The sequence below is a fragment of the Lampris incognitus genome, chromosome 3 (assembly GCF_029633865.1).
Source record: "Lampris incognitus isolate fLamInc1 chromosome 3, fLamInc1.hap2, whole genome shotgun sequence".
Classification (NCBI taxonomy): Eukaryota; Metazoa; Chordata; class Actinopteri; order Lampriformes; family Lampridae; genus Lampris; species Lampris incognitus.
Window position 1 is genome coordinate 110690069 of NC_079213.1, and position 24195 is coordinate 110714263.

At 45.9% G+C, this 24195-nt stretch overlaps 2 protein-coding genes across 3 annotated transcripts; one reads left to right on the top strand and one right to left on the bottom strand.

Annotated features, from left to right (window-relative positions):
- Positions 1 to 932: 932 nt before the first annotated feature.
- Positions 933 to 6334, bottom strand: lamp3 (lysosomal associated membrane protein 3). The gene is made up of 7 exons (XM_056277191.1): positions 6219 to 6334; positions 4924 to 5040; positions 4164 to 4246; positions 3605 to 3730; positions 3065 to 3137; positions 2678 to 2848; positions 933 to 2253 (listed from the first exon to the last, which is right to left on the bottom strand). The coding sequence occupies exons 1-7, from the start codon at positions 6277 to 6279 to the stop codon at positions 2114 to 2116; spliced, it is 771 nt and encodes a 256-aa protein (XP_056133166.1). The 5' UTR covers positions 6280 to 6334; the 3' UTR covers positions 933 to 2113.
- Positions 6335 to 10018: 3684 nt separating this feature from the next.
- On the top strand, positions 10019 to 21659 carry kng1 (kininogen 1). Of its 2 annotated transcripts, none has more exons than XM_056277141.1 (9): positions 10019 to 10132; positions 10628 to 10714; positions 11041 to 11193; positions 11602 to 11718; positions 11889 to 11964; positions 15918 to 16087; positions 16955 to 17065; positions 17185 to 17283; positions 19892 to 21659. In XM_056277141.1, the coding sequence occupies exons 2-9, from the start codon at positions 10649 to 10651 to the stop codon at positions 20207 to 20209; spliced, it is 1110 nt and encodes a 369-aa protein (XP_056133116.1). In that variant the 5' UTR covers positions 10019 to 10132; positions 10628 to 10648; the 3' UTR covers positions 20210 to 21659. The 2 variants fall into 2 exon arrangements, with proteins under 2 accessions (XP_056133116.1, XP_056133117.1); XM_056277142.1 differs by having other exon boundaries at positions 10109 to 10132; positions 10625 to 10714.
- The last annotated feature ends 2536 nt before the right edge of the window (positions 21660 to 24195 follow it).

Here is a 24195-nt window from a genome sequence, read left to right on the forward strand (position 1 = left end):
CTAGGCTACTAGCCTGGACTTAGTGGCCGACCAGCGATATACCCGAGAGGACAGCCGCTAGCTAGGCTACTAGCCTGGACTTAGTGGCCGACCAGCGATATACCCGAGAGGACAGCTGCTAGCTAGGCTACTAGCCTGGACTTAGTGGCCGACCAGCGATATACCTGAGACAAAAGCGCGAACATGTAACGCAATTCAGCGCTAATCTATGTGAGTGGCACCGCAGAATAACGTATTGATTCATTCATATATATACGCGTCAACCGGTAATAAAGAGAACTGCTTTGCGAAGGGTAAATTACGCCGCACTATATAGCGTGTTTAATTTGGCCTTTCCCAGGACCCGTAGTGTCGGTAGCCAATAGTGGCCGACCAAAATTATACCTGAAACAAAACAGACGACAATATAAAAAAAACGCTATCTCCGCATGGAATAAACCATTCAGGGCAAATTTATGAAGGAATAATGCAATAAGGAACTGATTTATCACAGATTTGTTTACTGGAAATAACAATAGTACTAGTTTTAACGTTGATTAGTTGGTAGTTTTGGCCTTTCCCGGGACCCGTAGCCTCAGTGTCCAATAAGAAAGGTGGACACGGAGGTGGGGCGAGTTAACGGTGCCAGCAGAGGGAGTCTTGGTAAACAGGAGTTTAAAACGGGCACTGAACAAGTTAAAAATTAATTATAGCTAGTTGTGGTTGTTTCGGGGAATAAAATAGATATTTTAGCTAATGAAAATTACATTTGTGATGACAAAAAAGACTAAAAGCTAAAACCACTTGCCATATGCATTATGCTCTCTCGCTGTCTATTGCTCTCACTCATACAAAAATACACCCACACAAACATTAATTAAATTAGTATTATTAATCTTTAGAAAATGTAAAGATCAATCACATTCTCAATTAGTTGATGACATGTAATGCAGCAGAGTATGGATGAACAAAATTTAATTAACAATTAATTAACTGAACAAATAATTAATCACTTGAGAACCTATAGATCTCCCTATAGCCCTGGTCCTTGTTACACCCTGATTACATTAATTAGGACAACATAGCTACATTTAAAACAGGCAGAATAATGAAGTGAATGAGAGCAATAACAAAAATAAGTTCAAAAGTTACAGCATGATATCTAAGGAAAATGCACCATGTCATTGACTTGTATTATTCAAACTGTAATTTACCACAAAAGAAACATTGTCATTTTCTATGACTGAGTTTGCAGAAAATAATCTTTGCACAAATGTGGAGAGAAACAAGCTGAATATGACTATCATTTAGTCCAATATGCTACATTTTGTACTGGTGTACAGAATTACAAGGACTCTGTGTGCATGAAGTAAGAATACATGACCACAACACAATACAAATACACAACAACTCGGAGAAAATGACAGAGGCCTTGAACACAAGGTCCTCTAAAAATCCTACCATCAACTCTTTGATATCAAATTGTGGCTAAGCTCTATGACTTTAAGTTAAATTTGTTAATTTGGTAAAATAAAAGGGCAAATGATTTGTCAAAATTGGGAGAATAACCTTGATGTCGTATTCTGCTATAAACCTAATATGGAATACAGAGGTAAAGGGATATCATTGTCCCTCCTATCCATCATATTGTCAAAGTAGATTACAGTAACATCATTTTTATTATGTCTTTATCATGCATAAAGACAAAATAAAAATGATGTTACTGTAATCTACTCAATAATCCAGGTAAGGAACTCACAGAAAGGTGAATCAGTTCATCTGAACAAAATGTTTAGTGGGAAAAACGTTACATCTGTCACCATCTTACAATGCGGTGACTGCAACCATTCCCCAATCCTTTGTGAATAGTAGACATGGCCATTTGCCAATTTACATATGAAACCAATCGTTGGTTTCGGTTGTTATACGACTGCTGTTTATAAGGGTGGGGATACCTGCAGTCAGTTGAGACTGAAGCGGTCACTTAGATGGGTGATGAAACATTTCTCCCACTAAACATTGTGTCCAGATGAACTGATTCACCTTTCTGTGATCAATTTTATTAATATTGCTAAAGATTCTGATCAAATCCTGTTTGTAGCCCTGTCATGCACTAGTCTCTCATGCAATGATGTCAGAGGGGGTCGTAACCCGGTCTGCGCCGGTCCTTGATGATTAGGAAGGTCAACACAGCGATTAGGAGGAGGCCAATCACCGTGGCCTCGACGATGATGGGAATGACATTCCTGTTAAAGTCAGCCCAGCACTCCACCTCTGTGAGAGGAGGATGAAGAGCAGGTGGAGATGAAAAGAGGGGCGGGGGCGTGGATGAGAGAGGGTTGGGGTTAGAGGACAGAAGAAAGGGAAAGAAAGAAAGTGGGGAATAAGAGAAATGAGATGGGCGGCAAGGTGCCAAGTGAAGTAGACAAAGAGAGGATTCGTATGATATAAATCTTCAAACTAAAAAGCTGTTGAGACCTTACCAGGTTACAGCGGTGTTGCCATGAGCCGTGTCATTTTCCACATCCCTGCTAAAGCATTAGCCCACAATACTGTGTGTATACTGAAAGTATACATGTTATACAACTACTACTACTCCTGACTATGGTGATAAAGATGTCAGTTTGAAATGCGGTCACAGTGCGTTTGGAGCAGATCAAATCAGGTTGAAAGCTTTCCAAATAACAGTCTTACTCACGTTTCCCAAACTGTCCTGTAGGCCCAGTGAATGCCTGTATCCGCAGGGGAACCAGCTTGATCCTCAACTCCTTCGACATCACAAACACACTCCCCGAGTTGCAATTGAAGCGCCACCCATAGGGGGCGCTGAATAGCCTGTCATTGGCCAGCGTGCCCAGGTAACTCTTACCTAGAGCAGGATCAGAGGTGGACCGTTAAGATTTAAGCTGGGGAGCTAAGGTCAGGTAAAGTCATTTTCCTTGCTTGTGTTAAATCCAAGATGGTCGTATTTAGCGTAGTCATTATCCCTCTCTGTCTCACTTTTTCTTTCCCTGCTCCTCTCTTTCTTTCGCTTTCTCTGTACCCCCTTAACCCTCCAGCACCCCCGGACCATCCACAGTCTTACTGGCACATGTGTCGCAGACTGGCAGAGGAGAGATGTGAGCGGTCATCTGGGTCGCAAAGGTAACGTTCCCCTCCTAAAGCAAGAAGAACAGATGAGTCATATGTTTATATACGCGTGAGTATAGATAGATCGATAGATACATACATACATAGATGTTTTATCATTTTTCATAGACATTTTCATATAGCCCTTGACCAGTTAACAGTCACTTGGCCCACCTTTTGGAAAATGCCCAATGTTTCTTTGACAGTTGAAATGATTTTGAGGTTTTTTTTTCCACAGTTCAACTTTTTTATTCTATCGTTCCTCAAGAAACCGGTGTGGTCAAGTCTGAAAATGTGCTACGTATCCTCTGTGCTGATTTGTGCCATTCTGCATCCCCAAATGAATGCAAGTGAATGCTTATAGACACTATATATTTCCACCAAACATCAGCTGTAGTAAAGACTATGTTTTATATCTCCGCGCTCCAGTTTGGCAGCAGACCGTCGGTGTCTCTGCCACGGCAGAATGCGTGCTACTTTGTTAGATGGTTTGTACCTTCTTAAAGATGAGCGTCATGTTGCCGGTGTTGTTTGCGAGGGAGAGAGAAAGGAAGGCAGCATCCCTGACACAGAAACCATTGGTGCTCACTCTGGCGGGGTCCAGGCTGAAATACCAGGGCTTCTAGATATACAGAGGAGAGAGAGATTTAACTTTCCATCATACTTTTCTTCATCCTTTATCATTCGCTACGGAACTGATCTTCATCATGGGTCTAATGTATTCTGATTCTGATTTTAATGGGGCCACTCGTACGACAAGAGCAGCTAGAAGTTTTCATTGAAATTATATCGAGCTCTTGCTTCCATGAAGTGATACTGATTTATAGAAACTAAGACAACCAGGAACAGGAGCAACAACACGTGTGCAACTCTTATTAACAGCAAAGCTTCTGTCCCACCACATCCAGCACAGACTCGCCACAGTCACCTGCCTACTCTGACTTGTTTTAGTCAACTCAATACATGTTATATAAAACACGCAAACACACACGCAAATGTATACTGCACACAAACACACACACACACACTATGATTAGCCAGTGACAAACTTTTACCTTCTTTGCAATGACAATGTACTCAATCCCCATGGTGGCTATAAGACAGGGTTTACCAGCAGCTGTTTTCAGAGTGTAGGTCCCTACACACACAAAAACACGTCCAACAATGAAATACAAACCACAATGCGAGTTAAAAACCCATGCGTCAGTTGTCTCTCAAGCATAAGAAAAATGCATCTTAAAACTTTCTCCTTCCCCTCAGTCTATGTGACGGAGCACGACTACTTGATTTCAAGCACATGGCCACAACTCTTCTGTACATTCACTATAGAGATAGGCAACCATGTGTGCCGTGGAGTACCAAGGTATGCAGATCTTCCTTCCAGCCAGTCTCTATGCCAGCTGATTTCACACATTAGTGTGCCCTCTAAGGTGCACTAATCAGGCATGATGTGCTGCAGTGTCTGGAAGGAAACAATACTTGCATACTATTTGCACTCCACGGCACATGGTTGCCTGCGTATGGCTATGGTTATATATATATATATATATATATATATATATATATATATATATATATATATATATATATATATATATATATATATATCAAAATACCTACCACCTCCCACCACTGTGACTTCATCACAGTTCATGTCTGTCCCCTCTGTGACACCTTCTACTTCAGACAAACCAATGTTCAAAGTACACAAATAGTGATTTTGCATTGTATTTTGAAATATAAGCATATGAAAGCGGGTCTGGCCATGGAAGTTCACCTTAGCCTTACTGCGGAAAAGTGTCTATTGACGTCTACCTGTAACAGGGACGGCCTCAGAGGGTTGCAGGGCAGGCCGGTATATGTGACCATCAGTGTCCTGGGTAAAGTCTGTGGCAGCAAGGATGGAGTTGCAATCACCGGGGGGGTTGATGCCTAAAGGACAAGAAGAGGCCTGTCACTTTCTCACCATCCAGATGAACTGATTTATCATGCGGTTTTCTCAAATGATCAGCTGCAGTGGGTCCTCGTCAGACAAGAGTGCTTTCTGAACTTTTCAGCACACATGTGCATGCATGCATGTCACACATTTTGATTTAGCACGAGGCTGTGGCATAATTTTGAAATTGCATGAAATCTTCCAACAAAACATCACAGACTAACTTCCTCCTGTAAAAGTGACAGTAAATGCAGAAGAGTTGGCGTACTGCGGCGGGCGGTACTGTGTGTTTGTGCTGCCATTAACGGGAACGGTCTGGCCTTGAAGCGGTTGTCAAGGCAGCCAGGGATGCTGCATAAAAAAGACCCGCTCACCGTCATGTCACCTGTAAATAAACAGGGTTAGCTAAAACCAGAGAGCGACGAGGGGGGGGGGTGAAGAAAGGGGGTTTCAAGTGTTGCTGTGGGTTGTTGCTCACTGTGGCGAAGGACTAAAGCTGTGAACAAGAAGTAAACTGAAGGGAAACCACAAAAGCACAGAGCACACATGCCATCCATACACACATACACAGAGGGCCTTCACAGTTACACCGCATACACAGCAAACCATCATCTGGCCAATGATGGAAACTTTATTTTGCAAATCAAATACACCTTAGCAGCACTCTTAACACCGCTGGCTGTCAAACGTGTGTCAGGGTACTTCCACAGGACATTTAACTTTGCATTTACTTTGGGGGGCTGGGGCTGTCAGTTTGAAAGACCACGCATTTCCCATAAACAGATGGTTTCATCTTACAACAGCCATGCCATGCCGCTGGGAACGGTGCACCGTTGTGGCGTGGTAGGACCCATATGATATCTACGGGTAGGACCCCCTAGCCTTCCTGGCAGCATGGAAATGTGCTGATGTTAATTCGCAAAACCATAGCAGTCATCACATTTTCTGACAATAATATGAATGAAAAGAAAGCTCTTTCTTCTGGCCAACATCTCCTGAAAATCTCAAACAACCGACATAGAAAGCCCTTACCAAACACTTGTAAAAACGCTTTTGTTACCGGTTATGGTAGAAGAGCCTGATAACAATCTACAAAAAAAAAGCTAAAAAAGAAAAAACAACAACTTCTCATCATGATAGATGAGAAGTTTGAGTATCCATAGACAAAACTTACCCAGAAGAATTGTGGCAAGGAAAGGAAGAAACCATCTACATCTAGGATCCTCTGCAATCATGTCTCAAAAAAGTAGAACTGAATAGAATAGGGTAGGATGGGATAGGATAGGATAGGATAGGGTAGGAAAGGATAGGATGGGATAGGATAGGATAGGATCACACCACTTGAACTCTAGCAAAGATGAGACAGCTGAGGTTTGGTGACTGGAGTGTGAGCTGGTAAGGTGAAAAATCAACTACTCCCCTAAGTGACGAAATTTAGAGGAAGTCAATGGTAAGAGAGGGGGGGACGGCTCAGCCTCCCTCAGAATATTAACTTCATGACAGGTGACAGCCTCAGGAGTGTCCTATAAGTATATTGTAATGACCACGGAAGCCTAGACTCGCTAGCCCTTGGTTAACGGGTCGGACCCTTTAGTTGAGTGGTTAGCGCAGTCGCCCCCCGAATTCGCTACAGTATATTCCTGTGGTGAGTCACTAAACGGGCACTGATTCGACTGCGCCGCGTTCTCTGTGTTTCTAAGGGAAGAGAAAGAGCGAATTATCAGGAACCGGGAACACCTCATTTGTCATTTCACCTCATGAAGTGAAACGACGTGCCGTTTCCCCCCAGCCCACAACACACATATGCAAACTAACACATATACCCAAACCCTCCGCGTCCTGTCAGACCGCCCTCGGTGTTGCCTCCTGGGGTGCAGCTCCGGGCAAGGCCGCGGACCAGTGGGCCCAGCAGCCGATCCAGCGCCAGCTCTCCCGGCCAACAAACGAAGACAAAAATTCAGACGCAGACGTGGACAAAGACGCTGCACCGACGGTACTGGGTGAGGCCACCGCGAATGTGAATCCGCGCCGCCATCTTCCCACACCGGAGGCATTATAAGGCAAAACATTGTAACCGGTTATTTTCTTGCCCGGTGCGGGATTCGATACGAGGTGTACTGCACCACAAGGCGACGTCACTAACCGCTCGGCTAAAGGGTCAGACCCGTTAGCTAGGGGCTAAAGGCTCAGACCCGCTAGCTAGGGGCTAAAGGGTCAGACCCGTTTGCTAGGGGCTAAAGGGTCAGACCCGCTAGCTAGGGGGCTAAAGGGTCAGACCCGCTAGCTAGGGGGCTAAAGAGTCAGACCCGCTAGCTAGGGGCTAAAGGGTCAGACCCGTTAGCTAGGGGCTAAAGGGTCAGACCCGTTAGCAAGGGGCTAAAGGGTCTGAGTCGCTAGCTAGGGGCTAAAGGGTCAGACCCGCTAGCTAGGGGGCTAAGGTGTCTTATTAGTAGTTTACAACATCATCAACCGAGCAGAACTGCGACAGAGAGCTCTCCTTCATCGCCAAATCACCACCGTCTTCAAACGAGAGACTCTTTTCATGTAATAAAACTCACGGCAATTAAAAGCCAAGCTCCAAATCGTGTTACTGTATCGGCCTGAAGAGGAACACATCTAAATGCAGAATTTTTTAAAAAAAATTTCTTCCTCAGGTTGAAGCCAGCTGACACTTTCTTTTACTGTTTTGAGGAGATGGTGACGAAGTTCTCAGAGAGCCACGTTGTATTCCTGTGACCTTTGAACTCAAAGTCGAGTGTAGGAAGCAGCGCTGAACTTAGGCTGAGCCTCACAGCATTTCCTCCCAGGCTCGGCAGACGACCCTCCGCGTTTGTTTGAACGCGGGGGTCAAAGGTCACCGCATCAGCGCGGATGGAGTTTTTTTTTTATATATATATAAATCGTCGCGACGAGAAATGACCTGGTGTCCACGTGTTGACATTGATCCTCCGGCGTCCTTCGCGCTGGGCCCGACCCCCGCCCGAGACTGCGGGCCCTTCAAAACGGCGGCTCTTTGCGCCGGGTCGATCTACAGTAAACCACAAGAGGGCAGTATACACGCCAGTGTCTATGAACACGAGGCCATGTTTGCTTCTCCGGCATGGCGTCTACATTTCCAACCGAGTATGTTACTGCGGAGCTTTGCCTTTAGATAAACAGAGCTGCACCTTTGATACCCGGCATCCAAACCTCTCATCGTTCACCCCGTCTGACTTCTAACCTGTTGTTTGGTAACTGTAGTAGACCAACAGCGCTACCTAGCGGTGGTTAAGCTAGGCTCTCATATACCCCGGATGTTGACTGCTGCGACAGTCGGAGAGTTACAATAAAGAGGACCGGACGTTGGGAATTGGTCTCCGGCTCAAATCACTGTTATGGATATATTAGCAGTATAAGATACATCCAGATGATATAGCGAATATATTACAGTAACTATATATACATTTGTATACATTTTTATGTTTATACTCTCTGTATCACGTGTGCAACCAAGAGCCGAGTGTGTTGCTTTGCAAATATGTGTAAACTACTAATAAGACACGTTAGCCCCTAGCTAGCGGATCTGATCCTTTAGCCCCTAGCTAACGAGTCTGACCCTTTAGCCGAGCGGTTAGTGATGCCGCCTTATGGTACAGTATACTTCGTATCGAATCCCGCACCGGGCAAGAAAATAACCGATTACGTATGTTTTTCAATTTTCCAATTTTTTTTATTCTAAGAAAGTCCCAATTTTCTATTCTATATATCAGGCCCTTATTTTCTGTTTTGAACAAGTTGCACGTGGCCCAATTTCATATCGCTTGCTTCCTGTCAGGACAACCAAATCAGGCTCTAAAAGCCACAATAAGGATTTTGTCAAGCACAACTCTTTTGTTTTTGTTTTTTTTTACATTTTTTGTTTTGTCTACTTTTTAAACGTTGCCTGGAATAGTTTGAACCCGGCTCACCTGTTTGCACACAGAGCAGCGCGGCGGGTGATGCGTCGAGGACATCGGTGTGGGGGTCGGTGACATCCGGGGTCATGCAGGGTCAAGAGCCACAGGGACAAAGTATCAGCTAAAACACACAACTCGTCTACGTCACGAACACACACACACACAGAACACCGACAGTGGCCTTCTGAGCTCGGCTGAACTCGGGGGGCTCTCTGCCACAGAGCAGCCCACGCTAGTCGAGGCCCCTGTGCCCAGAGTCTGCAGTCGCCGTTGTACTGCCATGTTCACAGCCCCGAGAGCTTCAGCTGCCCGTGACCTTTACACGCAACACGGGAGGTAGAGAAATCACCACACAGCTGCTGAAGTTATTATGAGGAAAGAAAAGGGGGGGGGCGGCAATCAAGTGCAAGTAATTGACATTTTATATATATATATATATATATACATACACACACACACACCAGTTAAACGCAGCAGTTATATGTCTCCATCTCATCTCTTGTTATATTTGTATAAGTGTGTGTGTGTGTGTGTGTGTGTGTGTGTGTGTGTGTGTGTGTGTGTGTGTGTGTGTGTGTGTCTGTTTTTTCTATGAATTTTTAACAAAAAAACAAAAACCGGTCGAAATGTTGCTTATTTCTCACCAGAAAATGTAACATATCCTTACAGTCATATTTGGGATCTCTCTCTCTCTCTCTCTCTCTCTCTCTCTCTCTCTCTCTCTCTCTCTCTCTCTCTCTCTCTCTCTCTCTCTCTCTCTCTCTCTCTCTCTCTCTCTCTCTCTCTCTCTCTCTCTCTCTCTCTCTCTCTCTCTCTCTCTCTCTCTCTCTCTCTCTCTGTCTGTCTCATTCCAACTGATATATTGATTTGAGTGCGAGGAGAATTGAGCAAACAGGAGAGTCAACATTTACTTTCCAGCAACCTGGAACTAAAACGTGTGTGTGTGTGTGTGTGTGTGTGTGTGTGTGTGTGTGTGTGTGTGTGTGTGTGTTTACCTCCACTCTGTCCCCTGTGCCTTCATCCGTTAATCAGGATCTCCACCAATAGTTTTCGGAGAAATCGGCTGTCACTCACTGAGTAGCAAGAAGTCAGTTTTGTGTCTGCACTCGGAGCGTCGCAGACGGAGGAGATACACCAGCTGCCTTCGGACAAGGTAAGCCCCGCTCTCTCTACATCATCAGCATTTATACTAACGGAGAAAGTTGTGTTGTGTTGTGTTGTCGTGTTGTTGTTCTGTGTTAAGTACACCGAGAGAGCCATGAAACCAGAGTCAAACCCCACGTATATTCAAACCCACATGGCCAGCAAATGTGATTCTGATCCTGATTCTGATTGGGAAGAATGAAATGGTTGAAATTCAGCCAAAACAGGGGCTCTTTTTTAAGCTACGGACCCGGATGAGAAATTTCGTCGTGTGAAAATTAGGGCCAAGGGGTTTCCTTTGTAGGTGGAAGGCAGTGAACAGCGGCATGGTTATATAGATGCATGCATATAGCCATGTAGATCAGTAGGCAGAGCGTTTCACTTCCCGTTCCCATCGGGGTCACCCTCAGCAGGTTATGATGTGTCTCAGCTAGGCCTCATATGCTGTGATATTTGATTTTTGTTTTTTCTCCCCCCCCCCCCCCCCATGGCTTTGTGGAAGCAGACGACAGCTAAAGACCGGACGATGAGGACAGGAGTAGGGTTGTGTGTGCTGGGACTTCTGTGTCTCCACAGCCTGGTCCTGGGACAGGTACGACGAGAAGTAAAAACAGATGAATAAACAAAAAGGTCACGGTCTCTCTGTGTCTTTGTGGCCCGAAAGCCTCGTTTTCCTCTGCGAGATGGGATGACGTGGGTTAATTAGTTAATTACTTAATATGACTAGCGGTGGCACACTTAGTTATGGATGTAAAACATTATAAATTCACAACACTAAGCATCATTTTGTATCGATCGAGTTAAACCCCAGTCCCATCAAGTACCAGACGGCTCTTTAGTTGAATGTTGGCAACCACTATTTACTTCGTTTTCTATTATCGCTTGATGGTTTTCTTCTCTGGTCTTCCTCGGGGGCAGGACCAGGAGGCGGTGGAGGTCCCACCGGGGGTTCTGGTGTTTTGTGATGACCCGGCTGTACAGGAGGCCGTCGGCCTCGCTCTGGACAAGCTCAACGAGCATATTATTACTGGAAACAAGATGGCCCTCTATCAGATCCTGACGGCTAGCAAGGTAAACAAGAGAGGAAAATGGACAGATGCCAGTAAGGAAACACGAGGGACTCTGACAAGGGGGGGGGGGCGTACTGGCAAAACATCAAGCGGTTGATTTTTACAGTGTCTTTGTAGTTACTTTTTAATGCTCGGTACATTTTACAGGTTTTAAATTGAATACTTTCAGTGTTGCGTAACTATGGATCGGGATGTGAGTTGATTTAGAGGTTGTCGCTCATTTGGACAGTCCATATTCAGCGTTGCTGTGAGCTCCATACAGCTGACGTCGAGAAGACGAGCACGGTGTATGGAAGTACGTAGTGTGAAGCACGAAATATGCACTGAGGATATGTTGACCCTGCATGTGTGTGTGTGTCTCTCTCTCTCTGTCTCTCTCTCTCTCTTTTTCTCATCGACCTCCTCCCAGTCGGAGAATGGCTCGGGCTCGTTCTACTCAGTTCAGTTCAGCAGCAGGAGGAGTGACTGTCCAGCTGAGAACGGCAACTCTTGGAGAGAATGTGGCTACCTTCTTGATGGTGCCAAGGTGAAAAATACTACTGCTTCTACTACTAAAACTACTGCTAACATCGGTATTCATCATCATCATCATCATTATTATCTGTCTGTCTGTCTGTCTGTCTGTCTGTCTGTCTGTCTGTCTGTCTGCCTGTCTGTCTGTCTGTCTGTCTGTCTGCCTGTCTGTCCCCGCAACAGAAGGCCACTCTGTGCAACGCCACCATCTACGTGACGGGGACGGAAACTGTGGTAAAACAGGTGGACTGCCAAATGGGTGAGTGTGCAGGACAGGACAGGATCAGGGACCCTCAGTTAAAGGCCGGCGCTGTAAATACGGAAAAAGTTCAGGATGTGATTTTGCTTTGCGTTCAAGCCTGACACGAAAGGAAGTGAAACCAAAATAAGCTGCTCGTAGACCATGGGAACCTACTCACTAAGAAGAGTTTGGATTAGATTTGATAGATCCGGATCGAGATAAAGTCACGTGCGAAGGTCGTCACTTTTTGCAGCGTGGGGAAAGGATTTGACAAAGGTTTCAGAGAACTGCGTCTCTCGAGAGACCGTTTATTTGACTTTTCTAGATCCTTCAGCGGCCTCCCTGCAGATAAAATCTGCAGATGTGGGTGTGTGTCCTGGTCTCTGAACTAGCGCCTCCTCTGGTCAGTCAGGGCACCTGTTCAGGGGGGAGGGGGAACTGGAGGGGGGGGGGTAGCGTGATTCTCCCACGTGCTACGTCCCCCCTGGCGAAACTCCTCACTGTCAGGGGAAAAGAAGCAGCTGGCGACTCCACATGTATGGGAGGAGGCATGTGGTAGTCTGCAGCCCTCCCCGGATCGGCAGAGGGGGGGGGAGCAGAGACCAGGACAGCTTGGAGGAGTGGGGGAAATTGGCCAAGTACAACTGGGGAGAAAAAGAGGGGGGGGGGGGGGAATCCTAGAAAAAAAAGAACCGGCGCACCTCAAGTCTCAATTCGCCTTTTATGAAAAGCCTCTTGGAAAGAGTTCTTGTCTTAATTCCACAGCAACAGAAAAACCCCCCTCTAATATGTGCCAGTCCCAAGTCTGCTCATCACTGGTTTGTTTGCTTCCAGAGGGAGTCAGTGGTCTGCCAGTACGGTGCACCGTGACTCATGGCAATGCAAAGTCCTGAGTTAAGGCGTCGAGCCAGACAGAGCACATTTCACAGAAAGGAAACAGTGATTCATTGAGGAAAAAGTGCAACACGTGGGCGAAAGGAACACAGAGGCGAGCCGGTTGTGTAACAGATAAGCAGCATTATGTCTGATACAGACAGCGCAACACTGAGTTTCAGCCAACCAGAGGAGGCTGCAGTTTAGCATAGACTTTACTCTGTTTGCCCGGCACTCACTGACTTCCAACCCAAATCCTGAAACGGTGCTTCTTTTTTTTTTCCACCACCGCCCCATTCTTTAAACTGCTTTGCACTTCATTTAAGGGCGAGGGTCGAAAAATACCTTGAATATTAAAGTAGTGCCCACCTGCCTGGGCGTGCTTTGTCTCAGGAAAGTCAAATAGATTGTTGTGATACCGTCACCGGTAGGTGATGATGAGCTGGTTTAAAATGGGAGGCTGAAAGCAGCGTTGTAACTTGAAAGGCGAACCAGCACTGCAGCTCCAAACCTGTTTTCCTCGGACCGTTTGACATAAACCAGGCTTGCTGTTGCTATTTAACACGAGGAAAACAACATTATGACCGATGAGGATGTCTTTAAAGCAAAAAGGAGGATCGTAGGTGTGGTGCGTGATCTTGTTTTCACATTTTCCTTCTTAACAGTTATTAATAATGATAATAATATATCATATATAGCTATAACTGACAGGTAGCAGGTACACCGACACAAGTGAAAATATCCAAATGGAGCTGCTTAGTGGTGGCGGATCATTTTCAAGGGAAAGTTAAAAAAAATCAAAATAACTATTAAGCCATAAAACTCAAAATGTGCATTTGAAAGCATTTCTAAATGTTTGCTAAAACAGTGAAGCTGCAAGTCTGAGAAAAAGTATTAACGAATCAGGGCCAGTGTAGCAAAGCAGATTACACCCCCCCCCCCCCGCCAAACTATACCCGGCCAAGCCTAAACTGTACCCTGGGGTATGAAATATGAAATAGCCTAGGCTGGTTTATACCCCTCTAGTCCAGATTATACCCCCCACTGTTAGTGCATACAAATGTCCTTCAGATTGGTAGATCAAGGTTAGGGGGGCTCCTAGTGAACACATATGTGTTAAAAAGCATGTTTTTGCTGTCATTTCTGATGTTTTTAAGCTAAAATATTTATTAGCTTAGCTAAAAGGGCTAAAACTAGTTGCTAGTTAGCCAAAAGCTAATAGGCTAGGGAGGTGATCGAGATTTAAAAGTTTACATGTACGAAGTAACACTTCCGCTTGATCATGACGCCTCAATACTAATGGAACTGGGCCACTAAGTGGCGCTACAGCGAAACCTTTAATTTTATATTTTTATCAACTATAAATAGGAATGGCCATGTGCATAGGCGTTTATAGCCCATTTTTGGGGGTGCTGCAGCACCCCTAAATTGAACCCCAGCACCCCTAAAATTGAAGAGATTTTTTATTTTTTACTGTATGTCCATGTTTAATAAACTGAAGAAATGTCAAAACCATATCCGGTATATGGTTTAAACGTAATTTTTTAACAACAAAAATACAGCACCCCCCATGCTTCGAAAATGGTTTGATCCACCCCCCCCCCCCCCCAATTTATCTTGCCAGGGGGGCCAGCACTCTGGGTGCTCAGCACCCCTAAAGCTCTGATCCTAGAATCGCCCCTGGCCATGTGACAATTTGCCCCAGTAACTGTTATACATGTAATTAAATGATTCCATGATAAAATATGGTTTTGTGGGAATAACAAACAGAAGGAAGAAAATAAAGAAGCAAGGAAGAACAAGGGGAAGTGTAAAGTTTTGGGTGCCTACGTGTGTATTATTCAATTTTATTCGTTTTTTTCAAACAAAAATCCATCATGGATGATAACCTGTACAACCAGATTTTGAACTTCTACATCAGCTCTGTCTGAAAGTGTCCTCAGCATATCTATGACCTGGATCTTGCCGAGAGCGTGAATGCAAAGTCTCAGTTTCGTCAAACAGCAAAGCCATTTGGTGCTGACGGTGGAACTCTCTTCCACGGGGTTATGGAGGCTCTTGTCGAAACCCGTGTGCCCAACATCCTGAAGGCCTGTCATGACGATCCAGCCACATGAGGGCACTTTGGCAGAGATAAAACCTTCAGTAGAATATCTCACCGATATTACTGGAGAGGCATGAAGAATGATGTACATGAATACGTGAAGGCGTGTCCGAAGTGTTTTGTCAGTAATCCCAAAGTCAGCAAAGAAGCTTCGTCACTCAACCCCATACCTGTACCTATCAAGATCTGGAGTCTGGTTGGGATTGGCATTATTGGCCCTGTTCAAGAAACTACAAGTGGTAGCAAGTACATCGTTGCCATAACTGACCATTTCTCCAAGTGGCCTGAAGCCGCAGCTATCCCAGACAGGAGCGCAAAGTCAGTGGCAGAGTTCCTTTACTCTGTTGCATGTCGACTAGGCTGCACGGACACCCTTATCAGTGACCGGGGTCGTGAATTTGTAAACAAAGTTATTGACTTGCTTATGGACTGTTTCCAGACAGATCACTGTATAGCCTCTGCACACCACCCACAGTCAAACGGCCAAAGGGAACGGGACAACAGGACACTCAAGGCTGCATTGAGTGAGCTCGTCAGCGACCAAGCCGATGATTGGGATCAGTACATTCCAGGCATTTTGTTGGCTTATCATACATCTATCCGTGCCTCAACAAAGTGCGTGCCCTTCGAAGGGATGTACGGCCACACTGCCAAGCTACCCATCGACCTGAAGTCTGCCAACGAGAGTGATGAAGCACCACTTCCAGACTCAGCCAGCCCCGGTGTTCTGCAGACACTTCACACCATTCCTAAAGACCTCTGTTCCACACTCTCCAGCAACATCGCCAGTGCACAGTCTTCTCAGAAGGAGAATTAGGATCGGTATAATCTGGACTAGAGGGGTATAGTCTGGCCTAGCCCAAACAGTTTTAACAGTGATTACCATTATGCAGTGAAATCACATAATACCACAACAAGAGGTTACTTTCTTTACCTCCTTCACCTTCACCTCCTCTTTTCTCTCCGTTTCTCTTCGTCCTTCACCTCCCTCTAGATGATCCTGTGGTACCAGAGCGTGCCGCCTGTTTGGGCTGCCCCAAGGATATTGATACAGACTCGGAGGACCTGAAGGTCCCTCTGTCCGTCTCCATCGCCAAGTTCAACTCCATCTCCGACTCCACGAACCTGTTCGTCCTCAACCGTGTCGCCTATGCCACCAGACAGGTAGAGACTAACTGGGCGTGTGCAAGGGCCGGGGGCTGGTGGGGTGGTTAAGATAGAGCTGAGGTTTAAGCAGTTGAAAATTAATGAGTTGAATGAGTCAAAGGATAATTCTGTTTTGTTTTTACTACCTGGGTCTTATTTTTGTAGTTTTTGCCGTTGTGCATATCAGTTATACCATTTTAGCCGCCAGCTTTATTTTGGAGATTTCGTACATGGGAGCACTACTACAGACAACATTAAAATGGCTTCTTATGGGGCAACTGAACATGTAGTACATGTCCCTTTAACAACAATAACAGAAAAACAAAACAGAACAAACAAACAAACAAAAAAACACATGATTTTCCATGACCTATGACTCCTCAATTAAGCTGGCCAGGTAGTTAGTTAATGGTTAACTACCATTAACTAACTACCTGGCCATACTTACCCACAGTAAGTATAGGCTGGTCATTCCTGTAAGTTGAACCAGGAAATAGCACAGCAGCCCAATCGACCGTTCATGATATTGGGCATTTTGGGTAGTAACTTTTAACTTGCACTTACATTATCGCATCTAAATACGTGCTCGAGATCATTGGCTTAAATTAGACTTGTCTGACACCTTTATTCAGCTGCCCTATAAGAAGCTGTTGTAAAGCTCAGTCCAGTGTTGGTCCCATATCCAAAATCTCCACAGTGAAGCTGGCAAGTGAAATCATATCATAAACAATATGCACGATGGCAGAAACTACAAAAATTGAAACCCTCGTTGTAAAAACAACACAAAACCCAGAGTTATCCTTTAACCACCGAATGTGGTTGTAAGGCACGTAGACATGACGAGTGGACAGCTCCTCCGTCCTGACTGCTTCTGTGTCCCTGCAGGTGGTGGCAGGTTTCAGGTACAAAGTGGGCTTTGATATGAGGAAGAGCACCTGCCCAAAGGCAGAACACAAAGACCTCAGTGACACCTGCGTCCCCCACGCCGATGACGTGGTAGGCCCCAAGTACAACGCTCATATCATAGATTGGCAGCACCCCATGCGATATTTATTATGAAGCTTTTTTTAAGTGTACCTTTGTATGTATGTGTGTGTGTGTGTGTGTTTATGTAGGAGCTGGCCCACTGTAACGCCACTGTGGATGTTGCTCCCTGGAGACATGAGGTTCCAGAGGCAAACATTGGATGCAGCCCGGGGGCCCATCCTGTCGTTGTAAGGGCCACTTGACACAGAATAGTTAGCTGTGGCGTCTGTGGGTTTTCTGTGGGCGTAACTGCGGGAAACGCTTTTACAGTTTTAAGGAAGAAATCAGAAATCCGTGCTATATTTCAAAGAGGGAGCTCGGCGCCAATGGGGGTAATTAAAGGGAAAACGCGCAAAATTGTCAACTTTATTTCTGTAGCCGGTTATTTTGTAGCCCGGTGCGGGATTCGATACGGGGTGTACTGCACCACAAGGCGACATCACTAACCGCTCGGCTAAAGGGTCAGACCCGTTAGCTAGGGGCTAACGTGTCTTATTAGTAGTTTACAGTCGTCACCCTCCCCGGAAGCTTGTTCTTCCCGCGCTCCGAAGAGACTTCTGAGGATCTGCACACTTCCAGATCCCACCGCTGCCACCAATGTAAGCGGTTATTTTCTTGCCCGGTGCGGGATTTGATACAGGGTGTACTACACCACAAGGCGACATCACTAACCGCTCGGCTAAAGGGTCAGACTCGCTAGTTGGGGGCTAACGTGTCTTATTAATAGTTTACACTTATTTCCATTTATTCATCGTAGCTTTGGCGTCGCTATATAACGCACACAATGCTCTCCAGCGTTGTCCGTATAGTTGTAGCGTTCCATAATAAACTAGCTCACTTCCGCCATCCATTGACGTCAGTGGATGACGTAAAGCCCACGACGCAGATCACCCGAGCCGTTCGTTTTCTAAAGGGACCGCAAACGGTAACTGAGCCGCATTTATATCAGGCTTTTCTAGCCTACCGACCGTCCACGCGTTCACACACGGACGGCGGAGGCTGCGGGGCAAGGCGTCAACCAACCCTAATCTCCGCCCCCCCTCTCGTGCGCAGGGGGTTGGTACCGCGGATCGGACGTTACGTTACACAAAACGCCGCTGGCCCCAACGGGAAGCGAGTGACGTCACGTAGCCCCACCATTTTGATCGGCGTTGCTTTTCAAAACAAGCGAAGAAGAGCAACTCGCATCCTCTCCAAAAAGGAAACCGTATTCAGCATCTTTGACAAATTTAGATACAACACCGTAATAATAATAATAAAAAAAATGCAACAGCACAGCAATTTTGAAAAGGTATTGTAAACTACTAATAAGACACGTCAGCCCCCTAGCTAACGGGTCTGACCCTTTAGCCGAGCGGTTAGTGATGCAGTACACCCGTATCGAATCCCGCACCGGGCAAGAAAATAACCGGTTACAGTATTGAAGATATTACCCTCACGTAACATTTCAGAGGGGTCCTTTTTTACCTTTACACTCTTCTGATCCTTTTTCTGCCTTTTTGGAAGCGTGCTGTGCATTCGTTTCTTTAAAAAAAAAATTTTTTTTTGTGTGTTGTCAATCGGTCTTTCGGACTTGGGCCGTTTCCAAGGGCAACGCGACGCCGGGCGCCATCTTCCAAGGATCAGAGGCATTGTGACGCCACGACCGAAAGACCGATACTCGTTGTGAGACAGCCGATATAATTTGCAGTTTTTTTATCGCACGGTTTTTTTATGTCCGTCACCTTAACATTCTCAATTAGTTCTTGGATTAGTCCCACCTTGCTAGCGCGGTTTTTCAATATTTGCACTGAGATAATAGAATAAATAAAACATTAGCCTTTATCAACTTGACAGGAGTCCTGCTGGAAGCCGCCATGTTTTCAGGACAGTCTGTACTTTTTTTGGTAATAGTGTAACGTGCGTGGATAAGTAGACACGTGGGTCCTTGAATAACAAGTCGGACCGTTTAGTCGACTGGTTAACGTTGTCGCTTGCGGCGCGGGAAATGTGGGTTCGCGTCCCGGCTGTGGCGACGGTTCCCGGACTGCTCCCCAATTAGCTACAATATCACTAAAATCACTGACAATAAGTAATACATGGTTTATGTACTGTATCTTGATAATCTTAAATGTATTGCCTGTTCTTATTTTTAAAGAATTAGGAGGTGACGTGGTGGTGGGGGGGGTGCCTGGTTGCTGTCAGCCAGACGGGGCAGAGGTCTTTCCCTCGATGTGATATAGAGCTCTGTGCAGGACAGCGCTATCCGCCACTGAGAGGCTCTCGCACAACGCATCCTGTAGAACCACAAGCCTTTCTTTCAGGCCACTGCTACCCTAAAGGTCGACTGGGAAGGCCACAGTTTACAATACCTGCTCCCCATTAGTGCAACCAAAAGTCAGAACTAAGAAAGTTTCAACCACAAGCCTTTCTTTTAGGCCACTGCTACCCTAAAGGTCGCCTGGGAAGGCCACAGTTTACAATACATGCTCCCCATTAGTGCAACCAAAAGTCAGAACTAACAAAGTTTCAACCACAAGCCTTTCTTTTAGGCCACTGCTACCCTAAAGGTCGACTGGAAAGGCCACAGTTTACAATACCTGCTCCCCATTAGTGCAACCAAAAGTCAGAACTATGAAAGTTTCAACCACAAGCCTTTCTTTTAGGCCACTGCTACCCTAAAGGTCGCCTGGGAAAGGCCAGTTTACAATACCTGCTCCCCACTAGTGCAACCAAAAGTCAGAACTATGAAAGTTTCCGTTCTCCCGTTTCCCCTTTATAATCTATCAAAACACCCCCGTCTTCTCTCTCCTGCAGCAAACTTTCAGGCGACGTCCTCCTGGCTGGTCTCCACTCAGGAACATCCAGGAAAAGGTCCCACCCCCCACTTTGCTCCCTCTCGTCCTAGTACCCCCGGCACCCAAGGAGGAATCTTCCGAGGAGGAGGGCGACGCAGCCTCCAAGTCCTCCTCTGCCGACAAGTCTGGAGTCGATAAGGAGGTCCACCCCTTCAACTGCCCCACCAAACCCTGGAAAAAGTTCAGTCCGGTTCGGCACGTTACGATCCCGAGCCCCGCTACCACAGACCTACCCGTCGTAGAGGGGGGATTCCGTGACGCGGACCTCCTGGGATAGAAACATGCTCTCCAAACTTTTTCCCACTGGAATCCAAAATTATTTCCAGAATCTTTTTTTTTTTTTTGCTGAGCTACTTTAGATGTTCCTGACTAGCAGCAGTGTGAACAGGTCAGTGAGAAGGATGTAACACTGCAGGTGTGCAAAACTAAACTCATGCGGCTAGAAACCTTTGGGCTACTGACATCATCGATTAAAAGGTCCCATGAAATGAAAATGTGTTTGCGTTTAATCTAGATCTATTTAACACCATGTTCAAGAAACATACAACAACAAAAAACATGTAGTTTTAACGGGTTTCTTGTCTTCTAGACAGTTTCGTTGATGTCGTCCTTAACACAGGGCCGGATCTAGGCATAGGCAAACCAGGCAGCTGCCTAGGGTCTAACTGCCACAGGGGGGCCCAGACAGATGGATAAAAACCTCAACTTTTGGTCTGAATTAAAAATATTTAACATAAAATATTCTAAACTATAAATAGATAATAATAAACAAAAACATATACCTAACTAATTAACCATAATAACCATGTGGCAGTTAAAAGTGATACTGTTTGTTTACAAAGTATCAAAATGTGTTTGTTTGGGGGGGGGGGGGCCCAAGAAAAGTGCTCTGCCTAGTGTAATCTATCCATTTAATCCGGCCCTGCCTTAACACCGACAAAAGCGTCTCATTGAATGGGAGCCAGATGGAGAGAATACGAGTGATCTTGCACCACCAAATTGAAAGTAGCTTATAGCACATCGGCGTACACGTTCTTCTAGAAATGTCTGGCTGTTATTGGCCGTCAGTCAAGTCAAAGTCCCGCCCCGCCCCTCACAAAAACCCACCTGTCAAATTGCAAAAGTTTGCATTGCTCTACATGCCGTTTCATGGGACCTTCAATAAAAAGAGAAACCTGTTTCAGTGTTACAACAACGTTGGATTCTGACCACACTGTCCAGCTCACTGTCTGTAAATTATAGTGTATAGGGGCTGACAAACTATGTTGTTTTCCCCCCCCATGTGACAAGAACCTAGGCATAAGCAGGGGAACGCCACCTAATATAGTTTGCAGAAGGTTCAAAATCAGGTTGTTTTTTTCCCCCTGTTTGGGGATAAATTACAGTTTGAATTGCAGAGTTACTGTTCCCTGAAACCGCAAATGCGACCAAAGCAAAGGAAAGAAGGAAAAAAAAAACCATATTTGCAATTGAAATATGTCAGTCTGTGTGAGTATTTTCTTTCCAGAAGTAAGAATGGAGGAAGAAGAGGAAGGGGCTCATTCGGGGGGGGGGGGGGGGTGGCGCAACAAAGTGAAATCCGGTATACTGGGAAAAAAAAGAAAAGAGAAGTGATCCGATCATTGGGGAAAGCCTTTAGAGCTGCATGTTATGGAACAAACAGACAATGTACACTACTGTCTATTACACCTTGCAGTAACCCAATAAAAAAAGATTTTGTAAAAAGAGTCCTGCGGGGGCGGTCAAATCCCAGCGCAGTGTGCTGTCTGTGTGGTGGTGGGTGGTGGGTGGTGGGAGGGGGGGGGGGCAGAGCAAACAGACCGGTAGATGTTTAACCTAGCTTTTATTTGTACATCATCACAAAACACTCAGACGACCAGTCCATCAGCCGGTCTGTCAGTGAGTCAGGCCACGAAGCTGTACCCTGTAAACCAAGGCGCCCAGTGGAACACAGTATACACATGAAGAAAACTACAGGCCCTTGGTTGGTTGGTTGGAGTCTTCCTGTTAACCGTTACTAAACTTAAGGCAGTAATTAATAAACATTCATATGGCTGCTTAGCAGACTAAGTAAAAAAACAAAACAACAAAAAGTCAACAAGAAATATTTATCTTTACCCAAACTCATGCAGGACGACTCTGTGAAACAATACATTGGCCCAGTGTACATTCATATAAGGTTGTGACAGTACAGCAAACATACTACTGATAAATATACTCATGAGATACGGTACTGAGGGTTAAGAGTCCTGCATACGGAAGAGCGCGTGGAGCCGTAGTGGACCATCTGGGTCGGACACTAACTCCATCTTTCCCTTTTGAAGGGAGCGTGAGCTTCCTCGGCAGCCCCCCTGGATGGGCACTAAAGCTACCCCGCTCCTTTTCCCAAAAAAATGTTTTTTGCAAACGTGGTAAATGAAACAGACCGGTATTCATAGGCCCCGCGGGTATCTAGTTAAGCTGGAAGCAGCCAGTGGGGTTGTTGAAAAGGCCGACCGAGGAACGCCGCCGCCGAGGCGGCCCGCTCCCCGTGGGCTTTCGAACCGCGGGTTTCGCAGGGCAGGCAGACAAGAAGTGGGAGTATGTTCATTCAAAAGCATCCGGGGCCAATTTTTAAGAACCGAGGCGCCGTCCTCAGGTCTTAAGTGAAAGCACAGCTTATGGCGTGGGACGACTGGGGACGAGATGGAAACAACTATAAATAATCCCCTTCTTGCCGAGCCTACCCCTACCCCTACCCACACCTTTGCTAGATCTCAACTAGTGCTGTTAATTAGCATCAAAAAGCCAGTTTATTACCAAAGGATGCTGCATCTCCAGCCAGGGCATGAATAACTGGGCTACACGAGAGGTACAGGGGCTCTGTGTGCACATCGGCCAGCAGATGCGCCACTGAAGCCTGGAGACAGTCACATACAGTCGGAGCTGTCCGCAGAGCCGGAGTTCGGAGCTTATCTTGGAGGTTTATCGAGCAGCTCGGGAGCCGCGGGGCCCGGTTTGCGCTGAGCCTTGTTACGACGGTTCACCGACAGTTTAAGGGAGCAAACAATTTTTGTTGTTGAAGTAATTCAGCACCAAAGCGGTCGACGGAAAGGTTTACACGAGTGTGCGCCGAGAGGGATGCGAGAGCAGTTCCCGGGGTTTCCACCCGACCTTCCCGAATACTTGCGGGGCGGCTTCACTAAGGCCAACTCTAAAAATCGGGTAAGAGGTTTGTTCCCCCAAACGTATTAACTTGATTTATTTTATTTTTTTTCACTGTGCCCTGCACTTGGGAATTTGGCTGCAACTTTGGTCCTTCCATTAGTTCAAGAAATGGTAGTTTTTTTGTTTTGTAACCTTATCCTGTAGGGCCCCGGCATCACAACAACATTCACGATCGGTTTTAAATAGCCTATACACAACGCTCCTCACGTCGACTTCGACTGACAACATAACAAGTGTGGTTCAGATTTATGGCATTTCAAGTATAACATTTACAACAGAAGTATGGAAAAAAAAAGTCTTTTTCCTTTTCCTCGTCCTTCCCCCTCCCCCCCCCCTTCTTCTTCTTTACAAATGATGCAAAAACATTGAGCGCCGAACTTTTCTCTTCTCTGGCACAAACCAGCACGTGGAGAAAAAAAAAAGATTTACAAAACATTGAGAGATTGTGGCACTGCAAACGTAACAGTGTCATCACGCGGACACGTGGACAGACAGAACGGGTTTCACTGGGACCTGCCCGTGAAGCTCTGCAACCTGCACAGAAACACATTTACCTCTCATGCACACACACACACACACACACGGAAAAGGTGGAGGACACATGGGAGAAGAGGCCATTATGGATAAGGGTATAATACTGCAGACACGTCATACTACACGAAGGCCTGTTATAAAAGCTCAGACACGGCAGCTGCACGCACACACTGCATTGATGCTGTTCGCCTTACACACACATTGGTTCAGCTGTTTGAGAAACACGCACGCTAGGCTAACGTCCTTCCTATACTGCCCTGCAGGAAAAGAAGGCATTGAGCGCGAGAAACGTTAAGTGCAAATCCCCACCAATGAATCGGAGCCTCCTATACTCTGAATGAACCGCGAGTCCAGATGAGAGTTCAGGACCAGATTTCAGAATTAGCGATCGGTTAGAAACGACTAAATGTGCAACGGAAAAAACAGGAATCCAAACATCCGAGTGGACTGGGCCGCCGGAGGTGGACGGTGCCAAGTACAAGTGCAATCGCTGGTGCACATGCACAAGCCCTCCTCCAACAG